Raw genomic sequence first — 26268 nt, 5'->3', positions numbered from 1 at the left:
TCACCCTGTAACAACCCAATTCTAATCTGCTATATAAGGAAAAGGGTAGAATACTGACTCCAGGGTCAAGACAGGGCAGCATAGCTATAGGGGGTGGTGGCCCCAAAGTTCTCTCTACCATGTAAAATATACCTACCTTATGTCACTTCTATAGTAAGTAACACAAGGTAAGTAGGAGCAGTATCTTCAAGTTACATCTCTGAATAAGGACCTGATCCTACCCACTCCATTCTAGCCTCAACCCTCTCTTCACCAGCTACCCCTGTACTGAGCACAGAACTGACATCCAGGAAACCCCGCCCCTTCCCTTGACATCACAACTAGCAGTGACATCACACCGACGAATCTACACACAACCACTCGTACACTACTACCGCTTCCTGTGCTGAGCAGAGCCCTATAACCCAGGAGAGCACGCCTTCCCGCCAGGCTCCACCCCTTCCCCTGACATCATACTTACCAGGAGCAGCCTTACTCCAGACGGGCCGTGACGTGACGGTATGTGACTGCGCTATAGTTGGCAGGGGGTGTAGTCGGTAGCGGGGGGAGGATACAGCTGTCAATGGGCCCTCTCATGGTGGTCACTAGAGGTCTGTCATGCTGCCGTTTGGCTAAGTGATCGGACCGAACTAGTCCCAGGTTACACTGTGGTACACAACAATAAGAATCTCCTGGAGAGTGAGGCGTGTGGTGTGGTGTGCTGTGCTTACTGTCCAGGGAGACGTTCATTCCATTCAGTATATATGTACCATAGTGCTGTCTGTAGTAGTACTGTACTGCTACCTATACACGTACTGTAGTGCTGTCTGTACTAGTACTGCTACCTATACACGTACTGTAGTGCTGTCTGTACTAGTACTGCTACCTATACACGTACTGTAGTGCTGTCTGTAGTAGTACTGCTACCTACACACGTACTGTAGTGCTGTCTGTACTAGTACTGCTACCTATACACGTACTGTAGTGCTGTCTGTAGTAGTACTGCTACCTATACACGTACTGTAGTGCTGTCTGGAGTAGTACTCCTACCTATACACGTACTGTAGTGCTGTCTGTACTAGTACTGCTACCTATACACGTACTGTAGTGCTGTCTGTACTAGTACTGCTACCTATACACGTACTGTAGTGCTGTCTGTAGTAGTACTGTACTGCTACCTATACACGTACTGTAGTGCTGTCTGTACTAGTACTGCTACCTATACACGTACTGTAGTGCTGTCTGTACTAGTACTGCTACCTATACACGTACTGTAGTGCTGTCTGTAGTAGTACTGCTACCTACACACGTACTGTAGTGCTGTCTGTACTAGTACTGCTACCTATACACGTACTGTAGTGCTGTCTGTAGTAGTACTGCTACCTATACACGTACTGTAGTGCTGTCTGGAGTAGTACTCCTACCTATACACGTACTGTAGTGCTGTCTGTACTAGTACTGCTACCTATACACGTACTGTAGTGCTGTCTGTACTAGTACTGCTACCTATACACGTACTGTAGTGCTGTCTGTACTAGTACTGCTACCTATACACGTACTGTAGTGCTGTCTGTAGTAGTACTGCTACCTACACACGTACTGTAGTGCTGTCTGTACTAGTACTGCTACCTATACACGTACTGTAGTGCTGTCTGTAGTAGTACTGCTACCTATACACGTACTGTAGTGCTGTCTGGAGTAGTACTCCTACCTATACACGTACTGTAGTGCTGTCTGTACTAGTACTGCTACCTATACACGTACTGTAGTGCTGTCTGTACTAGTACTGCTACCTATACATGTACTGTAGTGCTGTCTATACTAGTACTGCTACCTACACACGTACTGTAGTGCTGTCTGTAGTAGTACTGCTACCTATACACGTACTGTAGTGCTGTCTGTAGTAGTACTGTACTGCTACCTATACACGTACTGTAGTGCTGTCTGTACTAGTACTGCTACCTATACACGTACTGTAGTGCTGTCTGTACTAGTACTGCTACCTATACACGTACTGTAGTGCTGTCTGTAGTAGTACTGCTACCTACACACGTACTGTAGTGCTGTCTGTACTAGTACTGCTACCTATACACGTACTGTAGTGCTGTCTGTAGTAGTACTGCTACCTATACACGTACTGTAGTGCTGTCTGGAGTAGTACTCCTACCTATACACGTACTGTAGTGCTGTCTGTACTAGTACTGCTACCTATACACGTACTGTAGTGCTGTCTGTACTAGTACTGCTACCTATACATGTACTGTAGTGCTGTCTATACTAGTACTGCTACCTACACACGTACTGTAGTGCTGTCTGTAGTAGTACTGCTACCTATACACGTACTGTAGTGCTGTCTGTACTAGTACTGCTACCTATACACGTACTGTAGTGCTGTCTAGAGTAGTACTGCTACCTATACACGTACTGTAGTGCTGTCTGGAGTAGTACTGCTACCTACACACGTACTGTAGTGCTGTCTGTAGTAGTACTGCTACCTATACACGTACTGTAGTGCTGTCTGTACTAGTACTGCTACCTATACACGTACTGTAGTGCTGTCTAGAGTAGTACTGCTACCTATACACGTACTGTAGTGCTGTCTGTACTAGTACTGCTACCTATACACGTACTGTAGTGCTGTCTGGAGTAGTACTGCTACCTATACACGTACTGTAGTGCTGTCTGTACTAGTACTGCTACCTATACACGTACTGTAGTGCTGTCTGTACTAGTACTCCTACCTATACATGTACTGTAGTGCTGTCTGTACTAGTACTGCTACCTACACACGTACTGTAGTGCTGTCTGTAGTAGTACTGCTACCTATACACGTACTGTAGTGCTGTCTGTACTAGTACTGCTACCTATACACGTACTGTAGTGCTGTCTAGAGTAGTACTGCTACCTATACACGTACTGTAGTGCTGTCTGTACTAGTACTGCTACCTATACACGTACTGTAGTGCTGTCTGTACTAGTACTGCTACCTATACACGTACTGTAGTGCTGTCTGTACTAGTACTGCTACCTATACACGTACTGTAGTGCTGTCTGTACTAGTACTGCTACCTATACACGTACTGTAGTGCTGTCTGTACTAGTACTGCTACCTATACATGTACTGTAGTGCTGTCTGTACTAGTACTGCTACCTATACACGTACTGTAGTGCTGTCTGTAGTAGTACTGCTACCTATACACGTACTGTAGTGCTGTCTGTACTAGTACTGCTACCTATACACGTACTGTAGTGCTGTCTGTAGTAGTACTGCTACCTATACACGTACTGTAGTGCTGTCTGTACTAGTACTGCTACCTATACACGTACTGTAGTGCTGTCTGGAGTAGTACTGCTACCTATACATGTACTGTAGTGCTGTCTGTACTAGTACTGCTACCTATACACGTACTGTAGTGCTGTCTGGAGTAGTACTGCTACCTATACATGTACTGTACTGCTGTCTGGAGTAGTACTCCTACCTATACACGTACTGTAGTGCTGTCTGTAGTAGTACTGCTACCTATACACGTACTGTAGTGCTGTCTGTACTAGTACTGCTACCTATACACGTACTGTAGTGCTGTCTGTACTAGTACTGCTACCTATACACGTACTGTAGTGCTGTCTGTACTAGTACTGCTACCTATACACGTACTGTAGTGCTGTCTGTAGTAGTACTGCTACCTATACACGTACTGTAGTGCTGTCTGTAGTAGTACTGCTACCTATACACGTACTGTAGTGCTGTCTGTACTAGTACTGCTACCTATACACGTACTGTAGTGCTGTCTGTAGTAGTACTGCTACCTATACACGTACTGTAGTGCTGTCTGTACTAGTACTGCTACCTATACACGTACTGTAGTGCTGTCTGGAGTAGTACTGCTACCTATACATGTACTGTAGTGCTGTCTGTACTAGTACTGCTACCTATACACGTACTGTAGTGCTGTCTGGAGTAGTACTGCTACCTATACATGTACTGTACTGCTGTCTGGAGTAGTACTCCTACCTATACACGTACTGTAGTGCTGTCTGTAGTAGTACTGCTACCTATACACGTACTGTAGTGCTGTCTGTACTAGTACTGCTACCTATACACGTACTGTACTGCTGTCTGGAGTAGTACTGCTACCTATACACGTACTGTAGTGCTGTCTGTACTAGTACTGCTACCTACACACGTACTGTAGTGCTGTCTGTAGTAGTACTGCTACCTATACACGTACTGTAGTGCTGTCTGTACTAGTACTGCTACCTACACACGTACTGTAGTGCTGTCTGTAGTAGTACTGCTACCTATACACGTACTGTAGTGCTGTCTGTACTAGTACTGCTACCTATACACGTACTGTAGTGCTGTCTGTACTAGTACTGCTACCTATACACGTACTGTAGTGCTGTCTGTACTAGTACTGCTACCTATACACGTACTGTAGTGCTGTCTGTACTAGTACTGCTACCTATACACGTACTGTAGCGCTGTCTGTAGTAATACTGCTACCTATACACGTACTGTAGCGCTGTCTGTACTAGTACTGCTACCTATACACGTACTGTAGCGCTGTCTGTAGTAATACTGCTACCTATACACGTACTGTAGTGCTGTCTGTACTAGTACTGCTACCTATACACGTACTGTAGTGCTGTCTGTACTAGTACTGCTACCTATACACGTACTGTAGTGCTGTCTGTACTAGTACTGCTACCTACACACGTACTGTAGTGCTGTCTGTAGTAGTACTGCTACCTATACACGTACTGTAGTGCTGTCTGTACTAGTACTGCTACCTATACACGTACTGTAGTGCTGTCTGTATTACTGCTACCTATACATGTACTGTAGTGCTGTCTGGAGTAGTACTGCTACCTATACACGTACTGTAGTGCTGTCTGTACTAGTACTGCTACCTACACACGTACTGTAGTGCTGTCTGTAGTAGTACTGCTACCTATACACGTACTGTAGTGCTGTCTGTACTAGTACTGCTACCTACACACGTACTGTAGTGCTGTCTGTACTAGTACTGCTACCTATACACGTACTGTAGTGCTGTCTGGAGTAGTACTGCTACCTACACACGTACTGTAGTGCTGTCTGTAGTAGTACTGCTACCTATACACGTACTGTAGTGCTGTCTGTACTAGTACTGCTACCTATACACGTACTGTAGTGCTGTCTGTACTAGTACTGCTACCTATACACGTACTGTAGTGCTGTCTGTACTAGTACTCCTACCTATACACGTACTGTAGTGCTGACTGTACTAGTACTGCTACCTATACACGTACTGTAGTGCTGTCTGTACTAGTACTGCTACCTATACACGTACTGTAGTGCTGTCTGTACTAGTACTCCTACCTATACATGTACTGTAGTGCTGTCTGTAGTAGTACTGCTACCTATACACGTACTGTAGTGCTGTCTGTAGTAGTACTGCTACCTATACACGTACTGTAGTGCTGTCTGTACTAGTACTGCTACCTATACACGTACTGTAGTGCTGTCTGTAGTAGTACTGCTACCTATACACGTACTGTAGTGCTGTCTGTACTAGTACTGATACCTATACACGTACTGTAGTGCTGTCTGGAGTAGTACTGCTACCTATACATGTACTGTAGTGCTGTCTGTACTAGTACTGCTACCTATACACGTACTGTAGTGCTGTCTGGAGTAGTACTGCTACCTATACACGTACTGTAGTGCTGTCTGTACTAGTACTGCTACCTATACACGTACTGTAGTGCTGTCTGGAGTAGTACTCCTACCTATACACGTACTGTAGTGCTGTCTGTACCAGTACTGCTACCTATACACGTACTGTAGTGCTGTCTGTAGTAGTACTCCTACCTATACACGTACTGTAGTGCTGTCTGTAGTAGTACTCCTACCTATACACGTACTGTAGTGCTGTCTGTACTAGTACTGCTACCTATACACGTACTGTAGTGCTGTCTGTAGTAGTACTGCTACCTATACACGTACTGTAGTGCTGCTTGTACTAGTACTGCTACCTATACACGTACTGTAGTGCTGTCTGGAGTAGTACTGCTACCTATACACGTACTGTAGTGCTGTCTGTAGTAGTACTGCTACCTATGCACGTACTGTAGTGCTGTCTGTAGTAGTACTGCTACCTATACATGTACTGTAGTGCTGTCTGGAGTAGTACTGCTACCTATACACGTACTGTAGTGCTGTCTGTACCAGTACTGCTACCTATACACGTACTGTAGTGCTGTCTGTACTAGTACTGCTACCTATACACGTACTGTAGTACTGCTACCTACACACGTACTGTAGTGCTGTCTGTAGTAGTACTGCTACCTATACACGTACTGTAGTGCTGTCTGTACTAGTACTGCTACCTATACATGTACTGTAGTGCTGTCTGTACTAGTACTGCTACCTATACACGTACTGTAGTGCTGTCTGTACTAGTACTGCTACCTATACACGTACTGTAGTGCTGTCTGTACCAGTACTGCTACCTATACACGTACTGTAGTGCTGTCTGTAGTAGTATTGCTACCTATACACGTACTGTAGTGCTGTCTGTACTAGTACTGCTACCTATACACGTACTGTAGTGCTGTCTGTACTAGTACTGCTACCTATACACGTACTGTAGTGCTGTCTGGAGTAGTACTGCTACCTATACACGTACTGTAGTGCTGTCTGTACTAGTACTCCTACCAATACATGTACTGTAGTGCTGTCTGTAGTAGTACTGCTACCTATACACGTACTGTAGTGCTGTCTGTAGTAGTACTGCTACCTATACACGTACTGTAGTGCTGTCTGTACTAGTACTGCTACCTATACACGTACTGTAGTGCTGTCTGTAGTAGTACTGCTACCTATACACGTACTGTAGTGCTGTCTGTACTAGTACTGCTACCTATACACGTACTGTAGTGCTGTCTGGAGTAGTACTCCTACCTATACACGTACTGTAGTGCTGTCTGTACCAGTACTGCTACCTATACACGTACTGTAGTGCTGTCTGTAGTAGTACTCCTACCTATACACGTACTGTAGTGCTGTCTGTAGTAGTACTCCTACCTATACACGTACTGTAGTGCTGTCTGTACTAGTACTGCTACCTATACACGTACTGTAGTGCTGTCTGTAGTAGTACTGCTACCTATACACGTACTGTAGTGCTGCCTGTACTAGTACTGCTACCTATACACGTACTGTAGTGCTGTCTGGAGTAGTACTGCTACCTATACACGTACTGTAGTGCTGTCTGTAGTAGTACTGCTACCTATGCACGTACTGTAGTGCTGTCTGTAGTAGTACTGCTACCTATACATGTACTGTAGTGCTGTCTGGAGTAGTACTGCTACCTATACACGTACTGTAGTGCGGTCTGTACCAGTACTGCTACCTATACACGTACTGTAGTGCTGTCTGTACTAGTACTGCTACCTATACACGTACTGTAGTGCTGTCTGGAGTAGTACTGCTACCTATACACGTACTGTAGTACTGCTACCTACACACGTACTGTAGTGCTGTCTGTAGTAGTACTGCTACCTATACACGTACTGTAGTGCTGTCTGTACTAGTACTGCTACCTATACACGTACTGTAGTGCTGTCTGTACTAGTACTGCTACCTATACACGTACTGTAGTGCTGTCTGTACTAGTACTGCTACCTATACATGTACTGTAGTGCTGTCTGGAGTAGTACTGCTACCTATACACGTACTGTAGTGCTGTCTGTACTAGTACTGCTACCTATACATGTACTGTAGTGCTGTCTGTACTAGTACTGCTACCTATACACGTACTGTAGTGCTGTCTGTACTAGTACTGCTACCTATACACGTACTGTAGTGCTGTCTGTACCAGTACTGCTACCTATACACGTACTGTAGTGCTGTCTGTAGTAGTATTGCTACCTATACACGTACTGTAGTGCTGTCTGTACTAGTACTGCTACCTATACACGTACTGTAGTGCTGTCTGTACTAGTACTGCTACCTATACACGTACTGTAGTGCTGTCTGGAGTAGTACTGCTACCTATACACGTGCTGTCTGTACTAGTACTGCTACCTATACACGTACTGTAGTGCTCTCTGTAGTAGTACTGCTACCTACGCACGTACTGTAGTACTGTCTGTAGTAGTACTGCTACCTACACACGTACTGTAGTGCTGTCTGTAGTAGTACTGCTACCTATACACGTACTGTAGTGCTGTCTGTACTAGTACTGCTACCTATACATGTACTGTAGTGCTGTCTGTAGTAGTACTGCTACCTATACACGTACTGTAGTGCTGTCTGTAGTAGTACTGCTACCTATACACGTACTGTAGTGCTGTCTGTAGTAGTACTGCTACCTATACACGTACTGTAGTGCTGTCTGTAGTAGTACTGCTACCTATACACGTACTGTAGTGCTGTCTGTACCAGTACTGCTACCTATACACGTACTGTAGTGCTGTCTGTAGTAGTACTGCTACCTATACACGTACTGTAGTGCTGTCTGTAGTAGTACTGCTACCTATACACGTACTGTAGTGCTGTCTGTACTAGTACTGCTACCTATACACGTACTGTAGTGCTGTCTGTACTAGTACTGCTACCTATACATGTACTGTAGTGCTGTCTGTAGTAGTACTGCTACCTATACACGTACTGTAGTGCTGTCTGTAGTAGTACTGCTACCTATACACGTACTGTAGTGCTGTCTGTAGTAGTACTGCTACCTATACACGTACTGTAGTGCTGTCTGGAGTAGTACTGCTACCTATACACGTACTGTAGTGCTGTCTGTACTAGTACTGCTACCTATACATGTACTGTAGTGCTGTCTGGAGTAGTACTGCTACCTATACACGTACTGTAGCGCTGTCTGTAGTAGTACTGCTACCTATACACGTACTGTAGCGCTGTCTGTACTAGTACTGCTACCTATACACGTACTGTAGTGCTGTCTGTAATAGTACTGCTACTTATACACGTACTGTAGTGCTGTCTGGAGTAGTACTGCTACCTATACACGTACTGTAGTGCTGTCTGTACTAGTACTGCTACCTATACACGTACTGTAGTGCTGTCTGTAGTAGTACTGCTACCTATACACGTACTGTAGTGCTGTCTGTACTAGTACTGCTACCTATACACGTACTGTAGTGCTGTCTGGAGTAGTACTGCTACCTATACACGTACTGTAGTGCTGTCTGTAGTAGTACTGCTACCTATACATGTACTGTAGTGCTGTCTGTAGTAGTATTGCTACCTATACACGTACTGTAGTGCTGTCTGTACTAGTACTGCTACCTATACACGTACTGTAGTGCTGTCTGTACTAGTACTGCTACCTATACATGTACTGTAGTGCTGTCTGTACTAGTACTGCTACCTACACACGTACTGTAGTTCTGTCTGTACTAGTACTCCTACCTATACATGTACTGTAGTGCTGTCTGTAGTAGTACTGCTACCTATACACGTACTGTAGTGCTGTCTGTACTAGTACTCCTACCTATACACGTACTGTAGTGCTGTCTGTAGTAGTACTGCTACCTATACACGTACTGTAGTGCTGTCTGTACTAGTACTGCTACCTACACACGTACTGTAGTGCTGTCTGTACTAGTACTGCTACCTACACACGTACTGTAGTGCTGTCTGTACTAGTACTGCTACCTACACACGTACTGTAGTGCTGTCTGCACTAGTACTGCTACCTATACACGTACTGTAGTGCTGTCTGGAGTAGTACTCCTACCTATACACGTACTGTAGTGCTGTCTGGAGTAGTACTGCTACCTATACACGTACTGTAGTGCTGTCTGTACTAGTACTGCTACCTATACACGTACTGTAGTGCTGTCTGTACTAGTACTGCTACCTATACACGTACTGTAGTGCTGTCTGTAGTAGTACTGCTACCTATACACGTACTGTAGTGCTGTCTGTAGTAGTATTGCTACCTATACACGTACTGTAGTGCTGTCTGTACTAGTACTGCTACCTATACACGTACTGTAGTGCTGTCTGTACTAGTACTGCTACCTATACATGTACTGTAGTGCTGTCTGTACTAGTACTGCTACCTACACACGTACTGTAGTTCTGTCTGTACTAGTACTCCTACCTATACATGTACTGTAGTGCTGTCTGTAGTAGTACTGCTACCTATACACGTACTGTAGTGCTGTCTGTACTAGTACTCCTACCTATACATGTACTGTAGTGCTGTCTGTAGTAGTACTGCTACCTATACACGTACTGTAGTGCTGTCTGTACTAGTACTGCTACCTACACACGTACTGTAGTGCTGTCTGTACTAGTACTGCTACCTACACACGTACTGTAGTGCTGTCTGTACTAGTACTGCTACCTATGCACGTACTGTAGTGCTGTCTGGAGTAGTACTGCTACCTACACACGTACTGTAGTGCTGTCTGCACTAGTACTGCTACCTATACACGTACTGTAGTGCTGTCTGGAGTAGTACTCCTACCTATACACGTACTGTAGTGCTGTCTGGAGTAGTACTGCTACCTATACACGTACTGTAGTGCTGTCTGTACTAGTACTGCTACCTATACACGTACTGTAGTGCTGTCTGGAGTAGTACTGCTACCTATACACGTACTGTAGTGCTGTCTGTAGTAGTACTCCTACCTATACACGTACTGTAGTGCTGTCTGTACTAGTACTGCTACCTATACACGTACTGTAGTGCTGTCTGTACTAGTACTGCTACCTATACACGTACTGTAGTGCTGTCTGGAGTAGTACTGCTACCTATACACGTACTGTAGTGCTGTCTGGAGTAGTACTGCTACCTATACACGTACTGTAGTGCTGTCTGTAGTAGTACTCCTACCTATACACGTACTGTAGTGCTGTCTGTACTAGTACTGCTACCTATACACGTACTGTAGTGCTGTCTGTACTAGTACTGCTACCTATACACGTACTGTAGTGCTGTCTGGAGTAGTACTGCTACCTATACACGTACTGTAGTGCTGTCTGGAGTAGTACTGCTACCTATACACGTACTGTAGTGCTGTCTGTAGTAGTACTCCTACCTATACACGTACTGTAGTGCTGTCTGTACTAGTACTGCTACCTATACACGTACTGTAGTGCTGTCTGTACTAGTACTGCTACCTATACACGTACTGTAGTGCTGTCTGGAGTAGTACTGCTACCTATACACGTACTGTAGTGCTGTCTGGAGTAGTACTGCTACCTATACACGTACTGTAGTGCTGTCTGGAGTAGTACTGCTACCTATACACGTACTGTAGTGCTGTCTGTACTAGTACTGCTACCTATACACGTACTGTAGTGCTGTCTGTACTAGTACTGCTACCTATACACGTACTGTAGTGCTGTCTGTACTAGTACTGCTACCTATACACGTACTGTAGTGCTGTCTGGAGTAGTACTGCTACCTATACACGTACTGTAGTGCTGTCTGTACTAGTACTGCTACCTATACACGTACTGTAGTGCTGTCTGGAGTAGTACTCCTACCTATACACGTACTGTAGTGCTGTCTGTACTAGTACTGCTACCTATACACGTACTGTAGTGCTGTCTGTAGTAGTACTCCTACCTATACATGTACTGTAGTGCTGTCTGGAGTAGTACTGCTACCTATACATGTACTGTAGTGCTGTCTGGAGTAGTACTGCTACCTATACACGTACTGTAGTGCTGTCTGTACTAGTACTGCTACCTATACACGTACTGTAGTGCTGTCTGTACTAGTACTGCTACCTATACACGTACTGTAGTGCTGTCTGTACTAGTACTGCTACCTATACACGTACTGTAGTGCTGTCTGTAGTAGTACTCCTACCTATACATGTACTGTAGTGCTGTCTGGAGTAGTACTGCTACCTATACATGTACTGTAGTGCTGTCTGGAGTAGTACTGCTACCTATACACGTACTGTAGTGCTGTCTGTACTAGTACTGCTACCTATACACGTACTGTAGTGCTGTCTGTACTAGTACTGCTACCTATACACGTACTGTAGTGCTGTCTGTACTAGTACTGCTACCTATACACGTACTGTAGTGCTGTCTGGAGTAGTACTGCTACCTATACACGTACTGTAGTGCTGTCTGTACTAGTACTGCTACCTATACACGTACTGTAGTGCTGTCTGGAGTAGTACTGCTACCTATACACGTACTGTAGTGCTGTCTGGAGTAGTACTGCTACCTATACACGTACTGTAGTGCTGTCTGTACTAGTACTGCTACCTATACACGTACTGTAGTGCTGTCTGGAGTAGTACTCCTACCTATACACGTACTGTAGTGCTGTCTGTACCAGTACTGCTACCTATACACGTACTGTAGTGCTGTCTGTAGTAGTACTCCTACCTATACACGTACTGTAGTGCTGTCTGTAGTAGTACTCCTACCTATACACGTACTGTAGTGCTGTCTGTACTAGTACTGCTACCTATACACGTACTGTAGTGCTGTCTGTAGTAGTACTGCTACCTATACACGTACTGTAGTGCTGCTTGTACTAGTACTGCTACCTATACACGTACTGTAGTGCTGTCTGGAGTAGTACTGCTACCTATACACGTACTGTAGTGCTGTCTGTAGTAGTACTGCTACCTATGCACGTACTGTAGTGCTGTCTGTAGTAGTACTGCTACCTATACATGTACTGTAGTGCTGTCTGGAGTAGTACTGCTACCTATACACGTACTGTAGTGCTGTCTGTACCAGTACTGCTACCTATACACGTACTGTAGTGCTGTCTGTACTAGTACTGCTACCTATACACGTACTGTAGTACTGCTACCTACACACGTACTGTAGTGCTGTCTGTAGTAGTACTGCTACCTATACACGTACTGTAGTGCTGTCTGTACTAGTACTGCTACCTATACATGTACTGTAGTGCTGTCTGTACTAGTACTGCTACCTATACACGTACTGTAGTGCTGTCTGTACTAGTACTGCTACCTATACACGTACTGTAGTGCTGTCTGTACCAGTACTGCTACCTATACACGTACTGTAGTGCTGTCTGTAGTAGTATTGCTACCTATACACGTACTGTAGTGCTGTCTGTACTAGTACTGCTACCTATACACGTACTGTAGTGCTGTCTGTACTAGTACTGCTACCTATACACGTACTGTAGTGCTGTCTGGAGTAGTACTGCTACCTATACACGTACTGTAGTGCTGTCTGTACTAGTACTCCTACCAATACATGTACTGTAGTGCTGTCTGTAGTAGTACTGCTACCTATACACGTACTGTAGTGCTGTCTGTAGTAGTACTGCTACCTATACACGTACTGTAGTGCTGTCTGTACTAGTACTGCTACCTATACACGTACTGTAGTGCTGTCTGTAGTAGTACTGCTACCTATACACGTACTGTAGTGCTGTCTGTACTAGTACTGCTACCTATACACGTACTGTAGTGCTGTCTGGAGTAGTACTCCTACCTATACACGTACTGTAGTGCTGTCTGTACCAGTACTGCTACCTATACACGTACTGTAGTGCTGTCTGTAGTAGTACTCCTACCTATACACGTACTGTAGTGCTGTCTGTAGTAGTACTCCTACCTATACACGTACTGTAGTGCTGTCTGTACTAGTACTGCTACCTATACACGTACTGTAGTGCTGTCTGTAGTAGTACTGCTACCTATACACGTACTGTAGTGCTGCCTGTACTAGTACTGCTACCTATACACGTACTGTAGTGCTGTCTGGAGTAGTACTGCTACCTATACACGTACTGTAGTGCTGTCTGTAGTAGTACTGCTACCTATGCACGTACTGTAGTGCTGTCTGTAGTAGTACTGCTACCTATACATGTACTGTAGTGCTGTCTGGAGTAGTACTGCTACCTATACACGTACTGTAGTGCGGTCTGTACCAGTACTGCTACCTATACACGTACTGTAGTGCTGTCTGTACTAGTACTGCTACCTATACACGTACTGTAGTGCTGTCTGGAGTAGTACTGCTACCTATACACGTACTGTAGTACTGCTACCTACACACGTACTGTAGTGCTGTCTGTAGTAGTACTGCTACCTATACACGTACTGTAGTGCTGTCTGTACTAGTACTGCTACCTATACACGTACTGTAGTGCTGTCTGTACTAGTACTGCTACCTATACACGTACTGTAGTGCTGTCTGTACTAGTACTGCTACCTATACATGTACTGTAGTGCTGTCTGGAGTAGTACTGCTACCTATACACGTACTGTAGTGCTGTCTGTACTAGTACTGCTACCTATACATGTACTGTAGTGCTGTCTGTACTAGTACTGCTACCTATACACGTACTGTAGTGCTGTCTGTACTAGTACTGCTACCTATACACGTACTGTAGTGCTGTCTGTACCAGTACTGCTACCTATACACGTACTGTAGTGCTGTCTGTAGTAGTATTGCTACCTATACACGTACTGTAGTGCTGTCTGTACTAGTACTGCTACCTATACACGTACTGTAGTGCTGTCTGTACTAGTACTGCTACCTATACACGTACTGTAGTGCTGTCTGGAGTAGTACTGCTACCTATACACGTGCTGTCTGTACTAGTACTGCTACCTATACACGTACTGTAGTGCTCTCTGTAGTAGTACTGCTACCTACGCACGTACTGTAGTACTGTCTGTAGTAGTACTGCTACCTACACACGTACTGTAGTGCTGTCTGTAGTAGTACTGCTACCTATACACGTACTGTAGTGCTGTCTGTACTAGTACTGCTACCTATACATGTACTGTAGTGCTGTCTGTAGTAGTACTGCTACCTATACACGTACTGTAGTGCTGTCTGTAGTAGTACTGCTACCTATACACGTACTGTAGTGCTGTCTGTAGTAGTACTGCTACCTATACACGTACTGTAGTGCTGTCTGTAGTAGTACTGCTACCTATACACGTACTGTAGTGCTGTCTGTACCAGTACTGCTACCTATACACGTACTGTAGTGCTGTCTGTAGTAGTACTGCTACCTATACACGTACTGTAGTGCTGTCTGTAGTAGTACTGCTACCTATACACGTACTGTAGTGCTGTCTGTACTAGTACTGCTACCTATACACGTACTGTAGTGCTGTCTGTACTAGTACTGCTACCTATACATGTACTGTAGTGCTGTCTGTAGTAGTACTGCTACCTATACACGTACTGTAGTGCTGTCTGTAGTAGTACTGCTACCTATACACGTACTGTAGTGCTGTCTGTAGTAGTACTGCTACCTATACACGTACTGTAGTGCTGTCTGGAGTAGTACTGCTACCTATACACGTACTGTAGTGCTGTCTGTACTAGTACTGCTACCTATACATGTACTGTAGTGCTGTCTGGAGTAGTACTGCTACCTATACACGTACTGTAGCGCTGTCTGTAGTAGTACTGCTACCTATACACGTACTGTAGCGCTGTCTGTACTAGTACTGCTACCTATACACGTACTGTAGTGCTGTCTGTAATAGTACTGCTACTTATACACGTACTGTAGTGCTGTCTGGAGTAGTACTGCTACCTATACACGTACTGTAGTGCTGTCTGTACTAGTACTGCTACCTATACACGTACTGTAGTGCTGTCTGTAGTAGTACTGCTACCTATACACGTACTGTAGTGCTGTCTGTACTAGTACTGCTACCTATACACGTACTGTAGTGCTGTCTGGAGTAGTACTGCTACCTATACACGTACTGTAGTGCTGTCTGTAGTAGTACTGCTACCTATACATGTACTGTAGTGCTGTCTGTAGTAGTATTGCTACCTATACACGTACTGTAGTGCTGTCTGTACTAGTACTGCTACCTATACACGTACTGTAGTGCTGTCTGTACTAGTACTGCTACCTATACATGTACTGTAGTGCTGTCTGTACTAGTACTGCTACCTACACACGTACTGTAGTTCTGTCTGTACTAGTACTCCTACCTATACATGTACTGTAGTGCTGTCTGTAGTAGTACTGCTACCTATACACGTACTGTAGTGCTGTCTGTACTAGTACTCCTACCTATACACGTACTGTAGTGCTGTCTGTAGTAGTACTGCTACCTATACACGTACTGTAGTGCTGTCTGTACTAGTACTGCTACCTACACACGTACTGTAGTGCTGTCTGTACTAGTACTGCTACCTACACACGTACTGTAGTGCTGTCTGTACTAGTACTGCTACCTACACACGTACTGTAGTGCTGTCTGCACTAGTACTGCTACCTATACACGTACTGTAGTGCTGTCTGGAGTAGTACTCCTACCTATACACGTACTGTAGTGCTGTCTGGAGTAGTACTGCTACCTATACACGTACTGTAGTGCTGTCTGTACTAGTACTGCTACCTATACACGTACTGTAGTGCTGTCTGTACTAGTACTGCTACCTATACACGTACTGTAGTGCTGTCTGTAGTAGTACTGCTACCTATACACGTACTGTAGTGCTGTCTGTAGTAGTATTGCTACCTATACACGTACTGTAGTGCTGTCTGTACTAGTACTGCTACCTATACACGTACTGTAGTGCTGTCTGTACTAGTACTGCTACCTATACATGTACTGTAGTGCTGTCTGTACTAGTACTGCTACCTACACACGTACTGTAGTTCTGTCTGTACTAGTACTCCTACCTATACATGTACTGTAGTGCTGTCTGTAGTAGTACTGCTACCTATACACGTACTGTAGTGCTGTCTGTACTAGTACTCCTACCTATACATGTACTGTAGTGCTGTCTGTAGTAGTACTGCTACCTATACACGTACTGTAGTGCTGTCTGTACTAGTACTGCTACCTACACACGTACTGTAGTGCTGTCTGTACTAGTACTGCTACCTACACACGTACTGTAGTGCTGTCTGTACTAGTACTGCTACCTATGCACGTACTGTAGTGCTGTCTGGAGTAGTACTGCTACCTACACACGTACTGTAGTGCTGTCTGCACTAGTACTGCTACCTATACACGTACTGTAGTGCTGTCTGGAGTAGTACTCCTACCTATACACGTACTGTAGTGCTGTCTGGAGTAGTACTGCTACCTATACACGTACTGTAGTGCTGTCTGTACTAGTACTGCTACCTATACACGTACTGTAGTGCTGTCTGGAGTAGTACTGCTACCTATACACGTACTGTAGTGCTGTCTGTAGTAGTACTCCTACCTATACACGTACTGTAGTGCTGTCTGTACTAGTACTGCTACCTATACACGTACTGTAGTGCTGTCTGTACTAGTACTGCTACCTATACACGTACTGTAGTGCTGTCTGGAGTAGTACTGCTACCTATACACGTACTGTAGTGCTGTCTGGAGTAGTACTGCTACCTATACACGTACTGTAGTGCTGTCTGTAGTAGTACTCCTACCTATACACGTACTGTAGTGCTGTCTGTACTAGTACTGCTACCTATACACGTACTGTAGTGCTGTCTGTACTAGTACTGCTACCTATACACGTACTGTAGTGCTGTCTGGAGTAGTACTGCTACCTATACACGTACTGTAGTGCTGTCTGGAGTAGTACTGCTACCTATACACGTACTGTAGTGCTGTCTGTAGTAGTACTCCTACCTATACACGTACTGTAGTGCTGTCTGTACTAGTACTGCTACCTATACACGTACTGTAGTGCTGTCTGTACTAGTACTGCTACCTATACACGTACTGTAGTGCTGTCTGGAGTAGTACTGCTACCTATACACGTACTGTAGTGCTGTCTGGAGTAGTACTGCTACCTATACACGTACTGTAGTGCTGTCTGGAGTAGTACTGCTACCTATACACGTACTGTAGTGCTGTCTGTACTAGTACTGCTACCTATACACGTACTGTAGTGCTGTCTGTACTAGTACTGCTACCTATACACGTACTGTAGTGCTGTCTGTACTAGTACTGCTACCTATACACGTACTGTAGTGCTGTCTGGAGTAGTACTGCTACCTATACACGTACTGTAGTGCTGTCTGTACTAGTACTGCTACCTATACACGTACTGTAGTGCTGTCTGGAGTAGTACTCCTACCTATACACGTACTGTAGTGCTGTCTGTACTAGTACTGCTACCTATACACGTACTGTAGTGCTGTCTGTAGTAGTACTCCTACCTATACATGTACTGTAGTGCTGTCTGGAGTAGTACTGCTACCTATACATGTACTGTAGTGCTGTCTGGAGTAGTACTGCTACCTATACACGTACTGTAGTGCTGTCTGTACTAGTACTGCTACCTATACACGTACTGTAGTGCTGTCTGTACTAGTACTGCTACCTATACACGTACTGTAGTGCTGTCTGTACTAGTACTGCTACCTATACACGTACTGTAGTGCTGTCTGTAGTAGTACTCCTACCTATACATGTACTGTAGTGCTGTCTGGAGTAGTACTGCTACCTATACATGTACTGTAGTGCTGTCTGGAGTAGTACTGCTACCTATACACGTACTGTAGTGCTGTCTGTACTAGTACTGCTACCTATACACGTACTGTAGTGCTGTCTGTACTAGTACTGCTACCTATACACGTACTGTAGTGCTGTCTGTACTAGTACTGCTACCTATACACGTACTGTAGTGCTGTCTGGAGTAGTACTGCTACCTATACACGTACTGTAGTGCTGTCTGTACTAGTACTGCTACCTATACACGTACTGTAGTGCTGTCTGGAGTAGTACTCCTACCTATACACGTACTGTAGTGCTGTCTGTACTAGTACTGCTACCTATACACGTACTGTAGTGCTGTCTGTAGTAGTACTCCTACCTATACATGTACTGTAGTGCTGTCTGGAGTAGTACTCCTACCTATACACGTACTGTAGTGCTGTCTGGAGTAGTACTGCTACCTATACACGTACTGTAGTGCTGTCTGGAGTAGTACTGCTACCTATACACGTAGCAATTGCTTGGGCTGGTGCTTGCCCAGGACTTGTATTCAGCTCACACTCTCCTGCCACTGCTGTTCTGGTAGTGTCTGGGTCGCCATTGTGCTCCACTTCCTGTTACCAACTCAACATAGAAAGAAATGGCTGGGAGTGCTTGCTCAGCCAGTCAATGGTTGGGACAGGTCACCAGTGCAGTGATTGGTTTAACAGACATCGGCAAGCATTTCCTGCTTTCTCAGGTTAGAGCACATCAAGGACCTGAACGGCAGTTGGCAAGGCATTGGTGAGATGATTATAAGCTTTTTTTTTAACTTTTGCTGAATCTATTTGTAGTGCACTGACACACAATTTTTTTATATTCCAGAAAACCTTTTTAAAGAAGTTTTCCAGGCAAAAAATCTTTTATTTATTTTTAAAAAAAGGTCTGTTAGTGCTAGTAATGGGTTAATAAGTACACCCATATACCTTTAGCAGTGTTTTGAGCGATTTCTGGGTGTCTGGGGGATCTCCTGGCATCCATCGTATTTGTTTACATGATATAACGTCCTGTATACCTTGCACACTTGGTCCCTTTCACTGAAGGTCATTACAATCACAGCTATAACAAATTGATATTGTTTATAGTGAGTCTGTCACCAGGAAAATAATTGTCATGCTATTGACAGTACCTTATAGGGTAACTTCTACACTTTCTAAATGTCTTTCTTATTTTGCAGTTCCATTTTCATAAAAATCAGTGTTTATTCATGTGAAAAACAGCCAAAAAAGGGCTTTGGAGCATTTCTTCTCCTGCCAGGGCTATTCTGTCTACTCCAGCTAATCTCCCCTAGCAAAGTATGACAAAGTAGACTGTTGACTCATTTTGAAGCTGTCTGATATGAGGACCCCATATACTGTCCTGTACCACATATGTCAGAAAGGAGTTCTGACAATGTCAAAGAACATCCATTTTATTACTTAGATTGTATGAGGTTAGAAAATGTGGACTGCCTTTTTTTCAGAAGCAGAGCCACTTCTATCTGTATACAGTGCCTGATATTGTAGCTCAGTCCTAGTCTTTGTGTTCCTATTCACATACCTAGAGTAGACTATATGTGAATACTCTAAGTCTATATAAGATGTGGATTCGGTAAGTGATTGCTGTATCTCCAGTATGTATTAAAGAATTGTGTTGTCCACAGAATTGACAATATATTATATAGATGACCTTCTGTGCCATAAAAACATTCTTATTGTGTCTCGTTTTTGTAGCCACTTGCAGGTTTTTCACCCTCTCGTGAATTGACTTAAAGAAATATACAGCGGCAATTAGGATGGAATCTGAGCCAGTGACAGACCCTCAGCTTGGTGAAGAGAAGAAATTGCCAGCTGCCGTTCGGGCAAGAATAGAGCGAAATAGACAAAGAGCACTGATGTTAAGACAAGCCCGACTTGCCAGCAGACCGTACCCTACCGGTGAAGGTGAAATTAATGTGAATACTTATATCGGCTTTTCTCATCCTTTGGATTGGTCCTCTACTGTGTTTTACCTCTTGATTTGGTTTATACAAAGTTTTTCTGAAGGCATAGAAAATATGTAGACTATAGAAATATTTCTGAAAGGAAAAGAAATGATTGAAATAGGCAATCCTCTCCCGGCTGCTGCCATTCTGATACATGCATGCCTTCAGGTCTGTACTTCCCGATCCTTTCTTAATAAACTAGAACTATACACTCAGCCAGTCACTGGCTAAGGCGGGTAACCTCAGGGAGGCTGAGCCGGCATTTCCAGCTGTTTCCTGTGTGTTCAGAACAGATCTGGTGACAGCACTGGCAAAGGATTGAGTTTTGCTTATTATTATTTTTAACCCATTCCACCCCTTGGGTGTTCCTGCAAAGTAAGATGTTTACCTACTTAAAGTATCAATCCAACGGAAACAATGTCTTACAGTCACATGTGGGACCTATTTCTCAGACTCCATATCTGGAATACTGTGTCCAGTTCTGGAGACCCCACCTACAAAAAGACACAGTTGAAAGAGAATGGAGGAATCTAGGAAGGCACATACTGGAAGTAACACTGTTGTATGAATTGTGACCTGTAATATCATTGTTTAAATAAAAATCTAGTGCCAGCTTTAAGCTACGTTACATGGGTAACACTAGTTTATCACTGCTTTATTGGTTTGTAGAATTGTCTTTCTTGGTAATAATTCATGGAATAAATGTAAACTGTTAGGATGCTATTACACATCTGCATTTTTACTTATATTGATGTGCGCATTTTTGATAACGGGGTGTTTACACTACCATTGGATGTCCATTATGATAGTGTCCGTTAAAGAACAAAAAACATGCCTATCATAATGGACTTTAACGGACACTAACTGATGTTGATGTGTTCGTTTTTTTAACGGATCCATTTAACGCTAGAATTTGTTCACACTGCCGTTAGTAGTGTTCGATGCTAGCTTCTATTACAAAATGTTAACAATGAACACTAACAGATCCATCATAAATCCGTTAAAAATCCCTTTGATTTCAAAGTGATTTGATCTGTTGTCCGTTAGTGTCCATTTACTCCATTAACTCACGTTATAAAAACAGACACTAACTGATGCTATTGTCTCCGTTTTTTTTTTTTTTTTTTTTTTTTAAACTGATAGACACATTAATATCAGTGAGGCTGGGTTCACACCAGCGTTCGGTCTCCGTACTCAGGTTTCAGAAGACGGAAACCTGTCAGACCGGGTCCGGCGTTTTATTCTCTCCGCAGCGAAACCGTTTTGTTTTTTTTTTAAACTGGACACAAAGTCCTGCATGTCCAACTTTGTGTCAGGTTCAAAAAAGCCGGTTTCACCGCGGGGAGCATAAAACGCTCACGGACGGACAGTTTTCAAACCCAATCAAATGAATGGGATTGAAAAATGCCTGCAGGTTTCCGTCTCCAGTCCAGTTTTGGGCAGGAAACGGAAACCTGTATAAACGGAGACCAGGGTGCAGATGTGAATGAGCCCTTAGTGTCAGTTAAAGTCCGTTATGCTATGTGTGTTTGTTTTTTATTTTTTTAACGGACACTATCAGAACAGACATCCAATGGTAGTGTGAACGCCCCCTTAGTCATTAGAAAAACAGCCATGCATTAATGTGAGTACAAACATCACATGTAATAGCATCCTTAGAGGTACTGCCTCTCTTTGCAAAATATTGAATTACCTAAACTAGATCTAACTTTAGCTTTTTATGTAGGGATTTCTGCTGTGAAAGCCCCTCCAAAGATTGTAGATTCAGGTGGAGGATTCTTTATCGAGGAAGAAGAAACAGAGGAGAAGACTGTGGAAACTGTTGTACATCAGCCTGGTAAATGAATACAATGTTCCAGATTATTCCGTCCTGCTAAATTAGTAATAGTTGAGTATTATACTTGTATTACAGTTTCAACAACTGATGTATATTCATAATAATGAAAGGGTTAATGTGGTATAGAGCAGCTTGTTCATAGGCAGAACCCCTCTTTCCATAAGCTGACCCTTCCCTAACACTATTGCGATCAAGCGAATACATAGAGATTGGCCCAGGGAAGTCAATTTAATTTCACTGGCCAACCCCTCTTGCACTGTTCATACGCTGATGGCAGGTTTATGTCTTCAAAAAAATATATATTAAACATGGTGGCCAAAAATTCTTGATGCAACAAAAACCGCTGAGTTTTACACTCCCTGCATGGGACTGGCTAATCCCATCCACACATTGCAGAAAATAATCCACGGAGGAAATAATGCGATTTGCAAAAAAAACCCTTGCATTTTTGCAAACCGCAGCATGGCAGTTTCCGTATAGGTATTGTGGAAGCTGAGGAAAACTCTAGATTTAGTAGATCTTTGTAAAGGACACACGGTTTCCTAAAGGTCTCAACCATAATAGAGGCCTTGATATATCATTGTTAATTTTACTGTGTTAGCCTATATCCTGTAGAGGATTCACAATGTTAGTTTTTAATGCACTCGTGAAGTGATTATGTTAATTACCTAAGTGGTCAGAGACATAACGTGTATGTAAAGGAGTTCTGAGATCTATGTGCTCACCCACTTGTGTGATGTTATGACTAAGAACCCGTGCCCACAGAGTAAACGCGCGCTCATTTTTGCATAATACGTGTGTAAAGAAAACACTTGCAAAAATCAGATTCCCATTGACTTCAATGACATTTTTTACATGTATTTTTTATACGCGCCAAAAACCATGTGTGAGTGTATTCTTTACATGTGTATTATGCAAAAATGAGCACACATTTACTCCGTGTGCACGGGCCCTAAGACTGTATTCAGATGAAACATCAACATTGTGCACTGTGATGTTTTTATCATGAAGGTAATTAAATCTTCTTGAGATTTATGGGGATATTGTCACTCCTTGAGGAGAGACCACCTTGTCAGGTGTGTGGAATCTTTTCAAAGTCATTTTCGCTTCACTGTGGGGGATCATGGGAAGAATATGCAAATCTGTTTCCCAAGATGTAAATAGGGTAACAGTGCCTCTGTATGCTGCCCTCTAGGGGAAGCTCTCTTGAACATCATGCCCGACTTTCCCACAAGCCTTTTCTGCAATGATTTCCCTATTTACATCCTGTAAAACAGATTTGCATATTTTTCCCATGAGATTATTTAAGAGACCTTTCGGAGCACGGGGCTTTCTATTATTGCTTCTTTATGTCTAATGCTAAGGAAACTTTTAGTGGTAATGAAACGTTACTCTTATTATATTGATTTGTAATTAATAGTGGAATTAGTCAAGAAAAAAAAAAGGAATTATTGAGGGTATAGACAAATTATTTTAGCTCAGAGTTCCTGTAGTACCTTTTTGTGTTTACTACTCACTAATAGTAAAATAACATGGTCAAAATTGTAACATATTCTATATGTAATGTAAGAGAAATTTCCACTTTTTCCAGCCAAAAGTAGAAATCAGAAACATTTTGGGCTAAACAAGATTTGTTTCTGCAGGACCAGTTCTAGAATTTGATTACCTAATTTGTGAGGATTGCGGCAAAGATTTCATGGATTCCTACTTAAGCAACCACTTTGATTTAGCTGTTTGTGACGGATGCAGGTAAATTTACATTCACTTTGTTTGTTGTTTTTTTTTACTTATTGTTTGATTTATTCCACTTTTTATTCCTTCAGCGCTAATAAACTTGTACTACTAACGCTAGGTTCACACCTGCGTTCAGGGTCTCCGTTCTATGGTTTCCGTCTTCTGCATGCCAGAAGACGGAAACCACAGACCGGGTCCGGCCGTGAGCGGTGGTGAGCGTTTTAGGCTCTCCGCCGCGAAACCGTTTTTTTTTTTTAATCCGGACACAGAGTACTGCATGTCCGACTCTGTGTCCGGATTATAAAACCCGGTTTCGCGGCGGAGAGCCTAAAACGCTCACCGCCGCTCACGGCCGGACAGTTTTCTCACCCATTCAAATGATTGGGTGAGAAAGACTCCTGCAGGTTTCCGTCTCCTGCCTCTGTTTTATGCAGGAAACGGAAACCTGAAGTACGGAGTGCTGGGCGCAGATGTGAACGAGCCCTAAATAGCTTACCAAATGATACAGTTTCCAGTTCAGCTTGTTCTTAAAAGTAAAAGCTGAGATCTGTTTGCTTATTTTCATGGCAAAAAAAAAATTTCTGAATCATTTTATCTGTGCCCTTGTTTACAGTTCTATATGAAATTTGTAAGATTTTTCTTTTGTTTTCTTGTGTGAAGAGATGCAGAAGAAAAACATAAACTCATAACAAGGACTGAAGCCAAGAAAGAGTATTTACTGAAAGACTGCGATATAGATAAAAGGGAGCCTGTGCTGAAGTATATTTTAAAGAAGAATCCTCACAATTCTCATTGGGGTGACATGAAACTTTACTTGAAATTGCAGGTATATATAGCAAATGCTTTTAGTGTTTATGTCATGCTGAATACTATAGAGATGGGTTGGGGGATAATTTATCAAGACTGGTTTTCCGCATCAATTTTGATAATCCCTGCCCTATTGGAGTTTGTGATGAGGCGCATGACTTGTCATAAGTTAGAAGCATCCACTTGGAATTTTGTATCTAAACAGAAATCTCTGCCAACTCCTTTCTGGTGCAGAATTCTGGCATCATTTACACCAAGAAAACTAGCATAAATGATGAAAAAAAAATCTAGCTCCAGCTTTCTGGAATAACTGAAGGCAATACATTTATTTTTGTGAAAGAGCTACATATAATGTATTACAGTAGTCAATGTGTGACATCTCAGTCAGTTGTGGAGATCAGATTCCATAACAAACAATCACCGTTCCACAATGGCATCTATGAGTCTAAACCAGGTATTTCTGGTATCCTGGTTGTTGTACTTGGAAACCTAGCTATCAGTCACAGTCAGACATCCATGATGATGATCACATAGCTTTAGTGTTTGTGCGATCACAGTTATATACATATGTCTTCACACCGCAGATGACATACATGTACGTATGTATTTATTTTGTAGTAAGCAGTTAATGTTGCAGTTCTTTTTACTGCATTACAGATAGTTAAACGTTCCTTAGAAGTATGGGGTACTGAAGATGCTCTAGAAGAGGCAAAAGAAGTTCGGCAAGATAACAGAGATAAAATGAAGCAGAAAAAATTTGATAAGAAAGTAAAAGGTTAAGTATCAAGATAACCCTTGTGTTATGTATAGTGTTACGTTACAAAAATTCTATACATATGTATTAATATGAATATGGTGGAAAATATTTTTATAAGTTTATAGTTTGGAAACTTTCGGACACAGGAATGTGTATAGTGTGTGTGTTTTATATTGGTTATTTATGTATCTGATCTAAAGAAAAGGTGGAATGATTTTTTTTTTTTTCAATACAATTTTTAACTTTTATTTTTAGACCACCTGGTGTTCAAGGGAGTTTAAAAATAAGAGTTATTGATTTTTTTTTTTTTACCTTAAGGGTTTACATACTTCATTTATTTTTGATATTCATTGACATAACCACAGAACTCCGTCGTGCTGTAAGGAGCAGTATATGGAGAAAAGATGCCAGTGGCCATCAACATGAGTATGGACCAGAGGAACACATAGAAGAGGATATGTATAAGAAGACATGCACAACATGCGGTCATGAATTAAATTATGAAAAAATGTGAAATTAATGAAATATAATTACTTTTTATATTTGAATTAAAATATGAACTTGCATTAAATGTTTTTCTACTGTGATTCTTATTGGGCTAATATGTAATATGAGTACGCTCTTGCTGAAATATGTACATAAGCTCTGCAGGCTTTGGTTCAGACCTTGCATTTAGAATATCTATTAACCAGTTAACGACCGCCGGCCGTATATATACGGCCAGTGATCGTGGTACCTAAAGACCAGCCTATTGTA

General features: G+C 42.8%; 1 protein-coding gene across 1 annotated transcript; it reads left to right on the top strand.

The window, feature by feature from the left end:
• Nucleotides 1-434: 434 nt before the first annotated feature.
• XPA (XPA, DNA damage recognition and repair factor) lies at nt 435-26061 on the top strand. The gene is made up of 7 exons (XM_075263905.1): nt 435-498; nt 20127-20336; nt 22104-22214; nt 23858-23963; nt 24609-24774; nt 25413-25530; nt 25878-26061. The coding sequence occupies exons 2-7, from the start codon at nt 20189-20191 to the stop codon at nt 26024-26026; spliced, it is 798 nt and encodes a 265-aa protein (XP_075120006.1). The 5' UTR covers nt 435-498; nt 20127-20188; the 3' UTR covers nt 26027-26061.
• Nucleotides 26062-26268: the final 207 nt, after the last annotated feature.

This window comes from Leptodactylus fuscus, chromosome 1 (assembly GCF_031893055.1).
Source record: "Leptodactylus fuscus isolate aLepFus1 chromosome 1, aLepFus1.hap2, whole genome shotgun sequence".
In the NCBI taxonomy this organism is placed as follows: domain Eukaryota; kingdom Metazoa; phylum Chordata; class Amphibia; order Anura; family Leptodactylidae; genus Leptodactylus; species Leptodactylus fuscus.
This window is presented reverse-complemented; position numbering and strand designations above follow the sequence as displayed.